The sequence below is a fragment of the Octopus sinensis genome, linkage group LG7, assembly GCF_006345805.1.
Source record: "Octopus sinensis linkage group LG7, ASM634580v1, whole genome shotgun sequence".
NCBI lineage: Eukaryota > Metazoa > Mollusca > Cephalopoda > Octopoda > Octopodidae > Octopus > Octopus sinensis.
In genome coordinates, this window is record NC_043003.1 from 3261738 (window position 1) to 3277870 (window position 16133).

The 16133-nt window shown below is 42.2% G+C and overlaps 1 protein-coding gene across 1 annotated transcript in view; it reads right to left on the minus strand.

Moving 5' to 3' along the window:
- The window catches only part of LOC118764153 (sushi, von Willebrand factor type A, EGF and pentraxin domain-containing protein 1-like), a 59314-nt gene extending 48501 nt beyond the window's left edge, over positions 1-10813 (minus strand). The window contains exons 1-2 of the mRNA XM_036504461.1: positions 10374-10813; positions 9921-10326 (exon numbers count right to left, since the gene is read on the minus strand). Coding sequence (XP_036360354.1) covers positions 9921-10304 — 384 coding nt within the window. The 5' untranslated portion in view covers positions 10305-10326; positions 10374-10813. The remainder of the gene's footprint in view (positions 1-9920; positions 10327-10373) is intronic.
- Between the last annotated feature and the right edge of the window lie 5320 nt (positions 10814-16133).

Below are 16133 nucleotides of genomic sequence, written 5' to 3' on the forward strand. Positions count from 1 at the left end.
TACAATAATTCAACAGCAATAGAGCAGGTGAAATCCTAAGCGTCTGGGACAGGAGAATAGGCTGATCACACGTTTAAAAATACGTCCTTTCTCTTCTATCGCCGTGTCTCAAGTCAATGACACTATTAAGGAACGCGATAGAATTTCTTCCCCAGTCTCTAGCGCATGTGCATGAGGGAACTTCCTTATGCCTTTCCAGAAGGTTCCAACCCCACACACGCACACTGAAGAAGGACGTTCCGCACACGCACACTGAAGAATGACGTTGCGTGTGCGCACATTGGAATATGACGTCACTACAAATCGAATAAATGGAAGGGGATCTGTTTAACCCCTTCATTACCAACCTGGCTGAAACCAGCTCTGGCTCTGAGGACAAATGTCTTGTTTTCTTAAGTTCTGAATTTAAATCTTCCACCAGACCTTAGTCACAATTTATTTTCCTAACACTAGCTTAATGATAACGAAGTTATTTTACTAAATTCTTTCTTATATTGGGTTGGTGCAGAATTATTGCGGCTGTTTTTCGACAAATTTTATTCAACAAAAACAATAACAACATGTAACAAAACCATCTTTAAATGATTATTCTGGAGCATATTCACCATCCACTTCAATTACTGCTTCCAATTTGCTTGGCAGATGACAAAACCATCATTTAAAGATGTTTTTGTTGAATATTGTTATTGTTTTGTTGAAAAAAAGCCGCAATAATTATGCACCAACCCAATATTTAAAGTAATTGAAAGAAATAGAGAGCATCTCGAAATAAATACAGTAACGAAAGGGTTAAACAATTCATTTTAGTGTAAACCAGATCGATAATATGAAAAATAATAATATGGAAATAATACAAATATTTTGTTGTTATTAATATTGCATTACCATTTACACCTGATGACTTTGCTCAGGTGATCAATTTCTTTGTGTTGTGTCAGGTTTCTTCTTCCAGTTCTTAAACAATAGGTCGTTGGTTAATAACGTTTGATCACATTTTCATTGTCATACTTCTGTTCAATGAAGTGATGGCCATACTTTAGTTTACTTTTTATTGAACAAACATGAGTGATATTTCAAAAACTAGATGCAACACACACACACACACTTCTGTTGTGTATCATTGCGTGTCTGTCATTCAAGAATTGGAAAAGTGTAACTTCAAGTAGCAGCTTGCAAAATTCGTCTTCAAATCAAATCTCTCACCTCCCGTACTCTTTCTCGTACGTAAAGGACAAAGTACTGAGAGGACAAGCAATATGCAGAGCTTGAGGAAATCTTCCCAGCTTAGAAGCCTGACATGACGAGCTCTCAAAGTATATTCTATACACACACACCAAACACCCAACTAGTTCCTTACCCAATGTCCCTGCCAACTTTATGACTGCCACTTCTTCCTACTCTTCCTCCACGGTTCCTCGTCACATCCAGCACCTGTTGACATCATCCATTCTTCATTCTTACCATCAACCACCTCCACCTTTGTTTTCGTCTCCCACTTTCCCTCACATGTTTCCAACACTTAACCCAAACGCTCGTCTCTCTACCGTTTATCCTTCCATCACTTTTGTGTCTACTGTAATTTTTTTTTTTTTTACCTGAGTGCCAAACTAATACAGAAAATATAGATATATATCTCTGAAAATATATATATATATATATATATTATATATAATTAATTAATAAGGGTGACAGAATTAGATACTAATTTAATAGTATATCTATTCAACACCAAGTGGCCCAGTGCCCCGAGAAACCTGGATTATTATAATATTTTATAATATATTATAATATATTTATATACTATATATAATATATATATATATATATATATATATATATATTATATCTATATATATATATATATCATCATCATCAATCGTCGTTTAACGTCCGTTCTCCATGCTAGCATGGGTTGGACGGTTCGACCGGGGTTCTGGGAAGCCAGAAGGCACCAGGCTCCAGTCTAATTTGGCAATTTTCTACAGCTGGATGCCCTTCCTAACGCCAACCACTCCGTGAGTGTAGTGGGTGCTTTTTACGTGCCACCTGCACAGGTGCCAGGGGGCTGGCAACGGCCACGGTCAGATTGGTGTATTCTATGTGCCACCGGCACGGAAGCCAGTCGAGGCGGTGCTGGCATCGGCCACGAGTCGGATAGTGCTTTTTACGTACCACCAGACACCAGGGATCCTGGCTGGTTCAATTCGATTTCGATTTCGCTTGCCCCAACATGTCTTCACAAGCAAAGGGGGTTGGCAGGGTGCCTGTCGTACGGTCGCATTGGAGTATTTTACGTGCCACGGCCACGAGTCGGATAGTGCTTTTTACGTACCCCAGACCAGGGATCCTGGCTGGTTCAATTCGATTTCGATTTCGCTTGCCCCAACATGTCTTCACAAGCAAAGGGGGTTGGCATGGGTGCCTGTCGTACGGTCGCATTGAGTATTTTACGTGTCACGGCCCCGAGTCGGATAGTGCTTTTTACGTACCACCAGGCCAGGGATCCTGGCTGGTTCAATTCGGTTTCGATTTCGCTTGCCCCAACATGTCTTCGCAAGCATGGGGGGTTGGGATGGGTGTCTGTCGTCGGATAGGTTCTATATCGACTTCGCTTGCCTCAACCGGTCTTTGTGTCCAAGGGAGGAAAGGCATTCATAAGTGGCTGGGCTCACTTGTCCTGCCTGGTCTTCTCACGTACAGAATATTCCAAAGGTCTCGGTCTCTGGTCATTTCCTCAGTGAGGCCTAAAGTTCGAAGGTCGTGCTTCACCACCTCGTCCCAGGTTTTCCTGGGTCTACCTCTTCCACGGGTTCCCTCAACTGCTAGGGATTGGCACTTTCTCACACACCTATCTTCATCCATTCTCGCACATGACCATACCAGCGCAATCGTCTCTCTTGCACACCACAACTGATGCTTCTTAGGTACAACATTTCTCTCAAGGTGCTAACGCTCTGTCGAGTATGTACACTGACATTACACATCCATCGGAGCATACTGGCTTCATTCCTCACGAGCTTACGCATGTCCTCAGCAGTCACAGCCCATGTTTCGCTGCCATGTAGCATGGCTGTTCGTACACACGCATCATACAGTCTGCCTTTTACTCTGAGCGAGAGGCCTTTAGTCACCAGCAGAGGTAAGAGCTCCCTAAACTTTGCCCAGGCATTCTTATTCTAGCAGTTACACTTTCAGCGCACCCACCCCCACTACTGACTTGGTCACCTAGATAACGGAAGCTATCACTACTTCTAGTTTTTCCCCCTGGAAAGTGACGGAAGTTGTTTTCTGCAGATTTTCGGAGGTTATGCTCCCGAGCATCTGCCACATACAAAAACTATCTTCCCAGTTAGCCTACCTTGACATTGCGGCACCTCTTATGTGTCCATAGCTTACACTGGGTACATCTTATAGAGTTTCTACCTACACCTTTTCTACAGATCGAGCAGGGCCATCTTCCTGAAGATATTTGTGGATTGTCTACCTTTCTACTTATTAGTACTTTGGTTTTAGCTAGGTTGACTCTAAGGCCCCTTGATTCTAAACCCTCCTTCCACACCTGGAACTTCTCCTCCAGTTCTGATAGTGACTCAGCAATAAGAGCAAGGTCGTCAGCGTAGAGGAGCTCCCAGGGACAGCCTGTCTTGAATTCCTCCGTAATTGCCTGGAGTACTATGATAAATAGGAGGGGGCTGAGTACTGAACCCTGGTGGACCCCAACCTCTACTTTGAATTCTTCTGTGTACATGTTGCCAACCCTAACCTTACTTACGGCATCTCTGTACATGGCTTGCACAGTCCTCACCAGCCATTCATCTATCCCTAGTTTCCTCATTGACCACCAGATAAGGGATCGGGGGACCCTATCAAAAGCTTTCTCCATGTCAACGAAAGCCAGGTACAGGGGCTTATCTTTGGCTAGGTATTTCTCCTGCAGCTGCCTTACCAGGAATATAGCATCAGTGGTACTTTTTCCTGGCACGAACCCAAACTGCATCTCATCTAAACTAACTCTCTCTCTGATTAGTTTGGGTATGACCCTCTCCGTAACCTTCATTACTTGATCCAACAGCTTGATACCTCTGTAATTATTTGTATCTAGGGCATCACCTTTACCTTTGTAGCAGTTGACTAGTATGCTGCTGCACCAGTCATTGGGTATGACTCCTTCGTGTATCACCTGGTTGACTATACGGGTGACTAGGTTATAGCCGACCTGCCAGATATTTTGAGCATCTCTGCAGTAATTCCTGATGGGCCTGGGGCTTTCCCTGTCTTCATGCTTCTAATTGCCTTAGCTACCACGGAACTATCAACTCGGATAGCTGGTCCTCTGTAGGTCAACATTCGGCAGACTCTCTTTATCCATTCATTTTCCTCATTCAGTAACCTTTCATAGTGGCGTCTCCAAGCTTCTCTCTTTGCATCCTCATTTAGCGCAAGTGAACCATCCTCCATGCGAACACATTTCTCTCCTACCACATCACGATTCTCTCTCACACACTGTCTTGCAACACAAAATACCTCAAGTCTTTCATCCTCACGGCGCGCAGACATTGGCAAATTTTCTCTTATCTGCTTCCCCTCTGGCTAGATAGACTGTCCCTAGCTTCCCTTCTGGCAGTCTGATACCCTTCCCTGCTACCACCGTTCTTCCAGGCCTTCCAACCTGTTTCTTTTTGTCTAATAGCCCTGTCAACAATATTGTTCCACCACCACGTATTTTGGGTCTTAAGGGGACTTTGCACCAGCCACAGATCTGGTCAGCGGCTTTCAGCAGGTTGTCCCTCAGAAACGTCCAGTTGTCTTCTACCCCTGTGTAGCTATACCCCCTTCCACTTCGTCAAAGGCTTCAAGTAAATATCTCTAAATCTCTGTCCATTCGCAGGGGCTTTAAGCTTCCAGACCCTTCTTCTCCATGTTGGTCGTCTTCTAGTCGCCCTCTTAGTCCTGATCCTAAAGTCACTAACTACCAGTCTATGTTGTGGGGTGCATTCTTCGCCTGGGAAGGTTTTGGCATTTTTAAGCAGCCATCTTTCCCTTTTTCTGGCAAGGATGTAGTCGATTTGGCTAGTATGCCGGCCCGATCGGTAGGTGACCGGTGGCTTGTTGGTTTCCTGAAGTTAGTGTTGCAGACCATAAGACTATTCGCATCGCAGAACTCCAGCAGCCTGGTTCCCTCCTCGTTGCGCGGAAACCATAACCGTAGCCTCCATGTACGCCATGGAAGCCCCAGCATGTCGTCCAACATGCCCATTGAAATCACCAGCCACAAAGAGAAGGTCCCTGTCGTTCGTCGGTGAGGTGGTCTGCAGTAGGGTGTCATAGAAACTGTCTTTCTGTCCATCGGGTAGCCCTGGCTGAGGGGCATAGGCCGATATAATGGTTGCTAATCTATATGAAGCACTATTCTAATCTTAAGTATTCTGTCACTTACTCTGATTACCTCAATTACTCTATCTATCCATTTCTCAGCGATAATATACCCACGGGCCACCAACCCCGTCAGTGTTCCCTGCCCAGAAAATCTTGTACCTGTGTCCCTTGCCTGTGAGGACCCTAGCAGATCCTCCTCTCCACCTTCTTTCTTGCATACAACATACATCAACACGTCTCCGTTCAAGCATCTCGACTATCTCGCCAGACCTACCTTTCAATGTGCCAACGTTGAGGGTGCCTACCCTGAGGGTGTGGGAGGTGTGGGCCTCTGAGACCCTGGGATGAGGGCCGCAGTGTTCTTACCTGAAAAGAAGCTTGCATTTGCCAGATATCATACTGAGACTCTAGACTACAACCTGCATAAATTTCAAAGTTTTTGCGCTATTGATCACAATAAACCCTACATAGGGGTGCGGGGGGGGTCAAGAAAGATAGAAAACAGAAACTTCCGGTTCTGGTAGAGGGGTGGGAGGGCGGGGTCACCTCCAAGGAACAACAGATATATATATATGTTTACGAAGGCGGTGAGCTGGCAGTAACGTTAGCACGCCGGGCGAAATGCGTAGCCGTATTTCGTCTGCCGCTATGTTCTGAGTTCAAATTCCGCCAAGGTCGACTTTGCCTTTCATCCTTTCGGGGTCGATAAATTAAGTACCAGTTACGCACTGGGGTCGATGTAATCGACTTAATCCGTTTGTCTGTCCTTGTTTGTCCCCTCTGTGTTTAGCCCCTTGTGGGTAGTAAAGAAAACTATATGTTTACGAAGTCTAGACAAGTATCTTCAGTTAGCAGTCTTGCTACTCTAGACTGATGACGGGTAAGACCCAGAAACATGCATGTCTCTAGATACAGGCCTGGCTGTTGGGGCTGCTTGTCTCCCCTTTGCAAACATAAGGACACAGGAAATGTGTCAAGGCCGACAGGAAGCGTCGATGCTTCCTAGGGCTAAATAGCGGTGGTGTAATTCCTCTTTACGGGACTGTCACGTTAAGTTGACAGTATACAACCGCTCCCTCGCTCCACCACTGCTCATATTTCTCTGAGATATTTAGAAACTTAATATTTCTAACATATATATATATATATAGTTCAAATTGGCAGAAAACATAGCACAAAGAAGACAGGTGAGGGAACAGCAAGCAAAGAGTGTTTGTCCAGGAGAGGACTACACAGCCACAGCAGGAGATGTATTAGGACATGAAATGTAAAAACCGGACTAGATTATTTTATGTGCAACTCCATTGTCTTCCGAGACAAAAAGGATGCCAACAACAACAACAACAACAACAATATATATATATATATATAAGATCCAAGGATCGAAGTGTAGGAAGAAAGTTAGCTTCCGTATTGAATATAAAAAACAACTTTCAGGGACACTAGCAGCAAGGGCCCAGAAACAGGGGTGAAGGTCCACTCACTACAACCTCCTGAAATTTTCAGGAGGTGCAGCATCAAAAATTGCACCCCTTACATAATTTTACCAGTTTCGGAAAATGGTTTCTAAAAAATTATCTGTACAAGATGCTTCAAGTTAGATTTAATTTCAAAACAAAAATAAAGAACAAAAAACAAAAACAAAGAACAAAAAAACATAAATAAATAAAAGTGATGAAGCTGGGCTTAAAATTCCCAAGGGAATGACCACCAACTTCTGAAGCCAAGCAGCATCAAAATAAAAAGTGTGTGACAACAACAACAACATAACCAGCATCTACGACTACTCTTCAATACATAGCATTACTTATACATACATACATACATATATACATACATCAGTGGTGTGCGGTGACTTCTGAGATTGGTCATGCAATAAATTCCTCTTGGTTGAGTTGAATTATTTACTCTCTGTCATACACATACGACATTGCACATCCAGTGAAGCATGCTGCCTTCATATGCATGCATGCATGCATGTATGTGCCTTGCTTTCTGCTGGGGTCTCTTTCCAGCCACAAGTTCCCCATATAGCACCTGCTTTGGGATCCTGCTATCCTTCAGTCTTATAACGTAACCGGTGTATGTGCACCATCACCTCAACACTCAAGATCCCAGCTGTCCTCAGGACCTGTGTGTCTGGAGTTTTTAAGGTCCAGCCAACATTCAGAATGTGTCTGAGACATCTCTGATGCAAGCGTTCAAGAACCCTTACATGACGTTTGTAAAGGGTCCATGTCTCACATGAGTAAAGGAGTGATGTCAGTACTCATTAAAGGCTTTAATATGCAGGGGACTGGCTGGGAGAGCAATGCCTGTCATCGCCACAGATGGAGGAAACAGGTTAAGGAGGTAGGGGGTTGGCACTTTTGAGGGAGCACGTATTCTGCATGAAGAACTTAAGGATGCTGCTTGAAAGCACACGGCTGGTTTAGTGAATGGGGAAAGCTTGGTCTGCAATGTTTGCAGTCGTGTATGGCTCATCAAGAGCAGGACTCATTAGCCACCAAGGGAGCTGCAAATGCAAAATATAAGTTAGTCCTAGAACGAACAATGTTCCTGAAGGCCAGCAATGGTCTTCCTCGGTCCCAGTGGACGGCCATCATTATGTATGCACAGATTTGTGTGTTTTGCTTTATGTATGTATTCTCATGCATATAGCTACATATCTAGACATGCTCATATATATTTAAATGCTAAACTTCTGGAAAGTTTTACAGATTTTTACAGTTCCAGTGATGAATTGGGTCTGTAGTCTTCCAATTAGCTTTCTCCTTTCTGGTTTTGTGAAGCCTAATTTCTCAAGATTGGCATTTAAGCAGTGTGTTACATATCCCAGGGTCCCAATAACAAGTATAAACCTGAACTTGTAATCTGGATAGAGTAACTTATGTATGTATGTAAAATATATATGTATGTATGTATGTATGTACACATGTGTGAGTATGCATACATCATGAATCTTAGGCTGTGAATTCAATGGACATCTGAAGGCTTGAAAGAAATGAAGCCAGCATCTCCACTGGATGTACAACATCAATGTGTGTGTATGGCAGAGAAAAAATGGTTATAAGAGGCATCAGATATAGTGTGTGTGTATAGAGTTTCATATTTCTTTATTGCCCACAAGGGGCTAAACACAGAGGGGACAAACAAGTACAAAGGGATTAAGTCGATTACATCGACCCCAGTGCGTAACTGGTACTTAATTTATTGACTTTGAAAGGATGAAAAGCAAAGCCAACCTTGGCAGAATTTGAACTCAGAACCTAAAGACAGATGAAGGACTGCTAAGCATTTCGCCTGGCATGCTAACATTTCTGCCAGCTCACCGTCTTATGTGTATAGAATTTCATGTGTGTATAGAATTTCATGTGTGTATAGAGTTTCGTGTGTGTATAGAGTTTCATGTGTGTATAGAATTTCATGTGTGTATAGAGTTTCATGTGTGTATAGAGTTTCGTGTGTGTATAGAATTTCATGTGTGTATAGAGTTTCATGTGTGTATAGAATTTCATGTGTGTATAGAATTTCATGTGTGTATAGAGTTTCATGTGTGTATAGAGTTTCGTGTGTGTATAGAATTTCATGTGTGTATAGAGTTTCATGTGTGTATAGAATTTCATGTGTGTATAGAATTTCATGTGTGTATAGAGTTTCGTGTGTGTATAGAGTTTCATGGACTGTGAATGCAGAAGACATGAGAAAGCTGGAAAGAAATGAAGACCTCAGATGTAGCGTGCAAGAGAGAAGACTGCTTGTATGATCGTGTGATGTGAATGGATGAAGACAGCTGCATAAAGAAGTGCCGATCTCTAAATATGGATGGAACCTGTGGAAGAAGATGACCAAGGAAGATGTGAGATGGAGTATTGAAAAATGATCTTTGGATGTTGAGCTTCACCAAAGAGATGACAAACAACTGAAGCAGTTGGCCATTTGTTGTGCTTAAGGCCATGAAAACTTACCATTTATGTCCATGGTACTGTGCACAATCAGTCCCTAACAAAGCCCTCCTCTGCATCTCATCTTTTTGACATCTAGCCCCACCAAGCAGAAAGTTACCTTCCTCGGTTGGAGTGGTGGGGTTGTCTTGTGAATTGCTTGGGGGCCTCACTGGTGCTGGTGCCACATAAAATTTACCCCATGTACTCTGTAATGTGTTTGGTGTTAGGAAGGGCATCCAGCCATAGAAACCAGGCCAAAAGAGAGGCGTATCGATTGGGACATTCTTCTGTTTTGCTAGCTTTTGCCAAACCCGTGCCACCATGGTGAGAGAACACAAAGTGATGACAATGACGATGACGACGACGACGATGATGATGATGATGATGATGATGATGATGACAACAATGCTGTATGTATAGAAACATGTCTGTTCCCTAAGTCTGCTTGTGTTTTTGCTTAATTCGTATTTGCGAGACAGAATAGTAACATTAAAAAAATGTTATCAAAATAATAATAGAACAACAAAAACAAAAAAATTAAATAATTAGAAAGCAATTAACAATTTTAAAAAGATGTATAATCAAATCAGCACTTACAATCGTTACGTTTTCATAATTAGCAACCGGGATCTTGGATGATAGTTTGCAGTGTGTTTGGTTAGGATTGTACGAGAACGAATGGCACGCAGAACGTCTCATGCACAGTTTTTCACACCTTTCTCTGCGCAAGGAATAGGTTTCGAAAAATGCATCCGTATTCTGTGAATCACTGATTTCTTTGAGTGTCAAACAAACACGCAAACATGTAGAAACTTGGACAATAACCAGCAGGAGTAGAACTTTGACCAATTGGCCGTTGGAAAGTGGTTGGAGGGGTCCAAGCAGCAAGGATTTAAATGTTGGTAGCCAGGGCTTGATGCGGGCCATGGAATACAATAATGTTGGTTTGGTCAATGAAAACTTTACTCGCTTTGACGGCATTGCAAATAATAATAATAATAATAATGATGATAATAATGACAATAACAATAATAGTGATCTGAACTTAATTATTAACTAAAATTTTTGGTTATATTTAGGAGAATAATAACAATGTGGGATAGAAACTTGTATTTAAATGAGAACATCCAAAAATCCCAAACTTTCTAAGTCCTTTTTTTTCTTTTCTTTTTTTTCTGTTATTTCAATTACGTTTCAACTTTGTCTTTATATAATTGATGTTTTGAATTTCAAAGTATTAATTGTGATTATTTTTTAGCCATAAAAGGATGCTAATAAAGTAATGAGAGTACTTTAAGGTTTGATGTTCTGTAGAATGTTTTGTGATTAAATTCAGAACAAAGATATGTTGTCTCAGTTCTTAATAGGTGCTGGGTAGGTTCTTCCCATAATTTAGTGAATGTAACAATTGGCAATAGACATGTAGCGATATGTGCTCATGTGAAAGATGGAACATGTCTCTGTACACATGTATACATATATATATATATATGTATGTGTGTATGTATGTGTGTTTATACATGTGTGTTTATACATATGTGTGTGTGTGGCTCGAAACGTTAAAGACTTGTTTTATTTATATTTCCTGAGCGCCATACTAATACAATTGTTCGTTTGTTTTCCACCTGCTTTCGTCTTTTGTTTATTTTCATAAAGCTTCCCGTTATATTTATATATATATATTTACAATATTTACATATAAATGTGTGTGGGGGGGGCAGGTGGGGGTGGTGGTAATCCCTGTGTTCTATTTACTTTTCCCCTCCCCCATCTACCTCCAACCACCTCCCATCTCATCACCCCCTCCTCTCTCACAACTCATCCCTTCCAACTTTGTTCAATTGTTTTTTTTTCTCTTCCTCCTCCTCTCCCTGTTACTCTATTTGTAACATCCCCTCCTCCTTTTCATCTCCTCCTCCTCCTCTTCATTTCTTATTTCCTTTTCAGAGCCCTCCCACCACACCTTCATTCAGCTCTTCTCCTCCTCCTCACCACCTTCTCCTCCTTCCTTACTTCACCTCTCATCTTCCCTTTCCTTTCCTTCCTTACCAATTGTTTTTTTTCCCTCTCGTCTGTTAATGCGTTGACAAATCCAACCTAAATTTAATTAATCCTTCGTAATTTCTTATTCATTTCCTCTCAAACCACTTTATGCAGACACAAACACATCCAAAATATAAACATTTAGGTTTATATTGAAAAATGCATAAAACTCTTTTACTCTTTTTTATTCTTTTACTTGTTTCAGTCATTTGACTGCGGCCATGCTGGAGCACTGCCTTTAGTCGAGCAAATCGACCCCGGGACTTATTCTTTGTAAGCCCAGTACTTATTCTATCGGTCTCTTTTGCCGAACTGCTAAGTGACGTAAACACACCAGCATCGGTTGTCAAGCGATGTTAGGGGGACAAACACAGACAAACACACACACCCATATCATCATCATCAGCATCATCGTTTAGCCTCCGCTTTCCATGCTAGCATGGGTTGGACGGGTCAACTGGGGTCTGTGAAGCTGGAAGGCTTCGTCAGGCCCAGTCAGATCTGGCAGTGTTTCTACGGCTGGATGCCCTTCCTAACGCCAACCACTCCGCGAGTGTAGTGGGTGTTTTTTACGTGCCACCTGCACAGGTGCCAGACAGAGCTGGCGAACGGCCACGAACGGATGGTGCTTTTACGTGTCACCGGCACGGGGCCAACATATATACGACGGGCTTTCGGTTTCCGTCTACCAAATCCACTCACAAGGCTTTGGTTGGCCCGAGGCTATAGCAGAAGACACTTGCCCAAGGTGCCAAGCAGTGGGACTGAACCCGGAACCATGTGGTTGGTAAGCAAGCTGCTTACCACACAGCCACTCCTGCGCCTATATAATTTTTTTTAAAGAGTAGACACTGTATCCTTGCCTATATTAAGAGACCCCTAGAAAGGTTGGTGTCAGCAAAAGCATCCAGCAACAAAACACAAACTCACAATCAGAAAGTCAGAAAGTGAAAGTAAATTCCATGTGTGTGCCTGTGTCTGTGTGTATGTATGTATGACTGTTTGTCTGTCTGTCTCTTTTATTTTTTTAATTATTATAAATTTTCCACTGAGGAGGAAGCCAGTTTCCAACAAAGATACAAGACTCCATCTTTGGGATGTGGTAAACACAGACAAATTCTCATTTCGAACTTGAGAAAAGTCTTGCATATTTTTATTGTTCCACTCACAGATTGCACTTGTAATGTACAAATTAGCTGGTCGATTTCTCTTCCTGAAAATCCCAGTTTATCCAGATTCTCCTTTAAGCATTTACTAACAAAACCCAGTGCTCCAATTATTATTGGAATGAATATGAATTCATAGTCTGGATATAGAAGCTGGAAGTTTCGAAGCAGTTGTCCATAGATATCCTCTTTTTCTTTGATTTTCAAAGAGTTACTGATGTCTGCAGGGCAGCTGACCTCTGTAATGGTACATACCTTTGCCCCTCTGTCCCAAGGAAAAATATCCGGCCTGTTATGTTTATGTTTGGCAGAAGTTTTGATGGGAATATTCCACCAGTATTCCTTGAGTTGGTGTTTATGAATGTATTCCATAACAGAGGGATCTTCTAAGTTTATTTCAGGACAGTCTTTTTTGCGGATGGCATTGTAAATTGTTTTAGCGACAACATCGTGCCGCGTAGGGCGGTGGTACTATGACGACATTTTAGGACAGCTGCTAATCACATGCGCGATGTCTTCCTCAGAAACATGACATAGCCTACACATGCGGTTGCACCTTGGGATTGCAAGAGCGACTCTTTCCCTCTTGTCACCAGGTGCTTTGTAGCAATCTCCTGTTCCTGGATTGCAAACGCATAGCCCTCAAAGTGTGATGTGATGTAGTGGTCTTGTGTCCAAGAGAGGTGGCACTTCACGTCAATTCTACTGTTTTCTTCAAGCTTCTGGGCAACATACCCATGCATAGTCTTTTTTTTTTGTATGCTGAGTCCCTTCCATCCAGGTCTTCTCTGAGGTAAGAGAGCCCAGCTGTTTTGGGGCCATAGAGGAGATCATTAGAAAGAGAGTGTTTTTTGAGGATCTCACTGCTTCATCAGGTCCAGTCAGATCTGGCAGTGTTTCTACGGCTGGATGCCCTTCCTAACGCCAACCACTCCGTGAGTGTAGTGGGTGCTTTTTACGTGCCACCCGCACAGGTGCCAGACAGAGCTGGCAAACGGCCATGAACGGATGGTGCTTTTTATGTGCCACCGGCACGGGGGCGAGGCGAGGCTGGCAACGGACACGAACGGATGGTGCTTTTTACGTGCCACCGGCACGAGGCCAGTCGGGGCGGCGCTGGCAACGGTCGCAAACGAATGGTTCTCTTACATGCCACCGGCACTGGTAACACATCTGCAATTTCCATTGATCGATTTCGATTCTGATCCTCACTTGCCTCAACAGGTCTTCACAAGTAGAGTTTTGTGTCCCAAGAAGGGAAGGTATGCATACGTAGGCTGGCTCCATCCCATGTAGAAGGCCACGGGTTATGGACTCACTTGTTTTGCCGGGTCTTCTCGCGCACAGCACACTTCCAGAGGTCTCGGTCTCTAGTCATTTCCTCAGTGAGACCTAAAGTTCGAAGGTCGTGCTTCACCACCTCGTCCCAGGTTTTCCTGGGTCTGCCTCTTCCGCAGGTTCCCTCAACCGCTAGGGTGTGGCACTTTTTCACACAACTATCTTCATCCATTCTCGCCACATGACCATACCAGCGCAAACGTCTCTCTTGCACTAATAATAATAATAATAACAATAATAATGAAATTGTGGTGTACAGTGCTCAGGTGCTCTACAACTCAATCAAAGAAGCCCGTCGTATATATGTATATATATATATAGCTACAATGTAAATGTATTTCTATGTCTTGTTATATTTGTACTATATTAATGTATAATATCATTGCTATTATGTAGTGGTTTAATAAAGTATTGATTGGGTATTATCTGATAGTTGATGATTGATTTAGATATATTTCTCCATTTTCTCATTTTGTATATATATATATATATATATATATATATATACGTGTGTGTTTGTGTGTCTATGTTTGTCCCCCTAGCATTGCTTGACAACCGATGCTGGTGTGTTTATGTCCTCGTTACTTAGCGGTTCGGCAAAAGAGACCGATAGAATAAGTACTGGACTTACAAAAGAATAAGTCCCGGAGTCGAGTTGCTCGATTAAAGGTGGTGCTCCAGCATGGCCGCAGTCAAATGACTGAAACAAGTAAAAGAGTAAGAGTATATATATATATATATATATATATATATATATATATATATATATATATATGTACATATGTGCATGTGTGTGTGTGTGTGAGAGAGAGAGGGAGAGAGAGAGAGAGAGAGAGAGAGAAGAGAGAGAGAGAGAGAGAGAGAGAGAGAGAGAGAGAAACACAACAAAAAGGTGTCTCTTTCAGAGCGAAAGACAGATTGTGATGTGGTGCACATGGATGAAGAGAGCTGCATAAAGAAGTACCAGATGCTTAAAGTGAATGGAACTTGTGCGAGAAAGAGACACAGGCAGCGTTGGGGCAAAGTAGTGGAAGATGATCTCAAAATGGCTAGCGTCACGTAGGAGAGGCTAACCATGAGACCATGAAACTGAGATGATTGGAGATTTACTCATAAAGACACATTCATCACAGCAAAAATCATATCCTTAAAGCATTTTTTTAATGCTTGTACATGCTGGGACCTGCCCCTAAAACCTCTTCTGCCACATCAAGCATTCGTTTAACACCCAACCCTCCATCACTCATCTAGCTATGGTACTACTCAGCTGCTGTAATCCTTTGAGAGCAGAAGCAGCACATATTATTGCCCCCACCCCATTCCTTGTACTACTTGTTAACTCCTTCTAATAATAATAATAATAATAATAATAATAATAATAATAATAATAATAATAATAATTTATTCTTTTATTAGCCTCAAGCGCTCACATACAAAACATCAAATGACAGACAACAACATAAAAGAGAAAAACAGGACGATAGAAAGGGTTTTCGCATGTACACAATATAATAATAATAAAAATTGAGCTCCCAATAGGGGAGGCACTTTAAGGTCCTCATGAGAAAACCCACAAAAGCACGGGTGTCTGAACAACCGAGTAAGAGCCCTTCTCTTTTGATTTCCTTTACACAGGTGCATGCTCAGAATTGGCCCCTTCACACTGGCCATTCTTCCAACATTCACCCACCTTTCAACAAACTTGCCTCAAGGCAACATCTCCCTAATAATAATAATGATAAAAATATTAGTCTCAAATTCTGGCACAAGGTCAGCAACTTCAGGTGAGAGCATAGGTCAATTACACTGACCCTAGTACTCCACTGGTACTTATTTCATTGACCCTGAAAGGATGAAAGGCAAAATTAACCTCGGCAGAATTTGAACTCAGAACCTAGTGATATGAAATGCCGCTAAGCATTATTCCCAGCATAGTAACAATCCTGCTCGTTCACTGCCGTCCTATTTCACAAAATATTGATGTTTTGATCTATTGATATTCAGTGTGAAGCTTAGTATTGCATGTCTATGCAGGATGTGAAGACAATGTGCAATTAGCGCGTCAGTTGCTGTTCAAAATCAACAGCGCATTGCACCGAGGTAACCTTTTCCTTCCGTTATAAATATCATTATTATAGATTAGTTATTTAATTGATCTTACAAAATTAAATCTTAGGAGAAATCATGGCCAAGTTGCTGGTCAGCCCTCAACGTGTTCATGATTGAATAGACCTAGGATCAAAATCAATACAGCCATGACCAC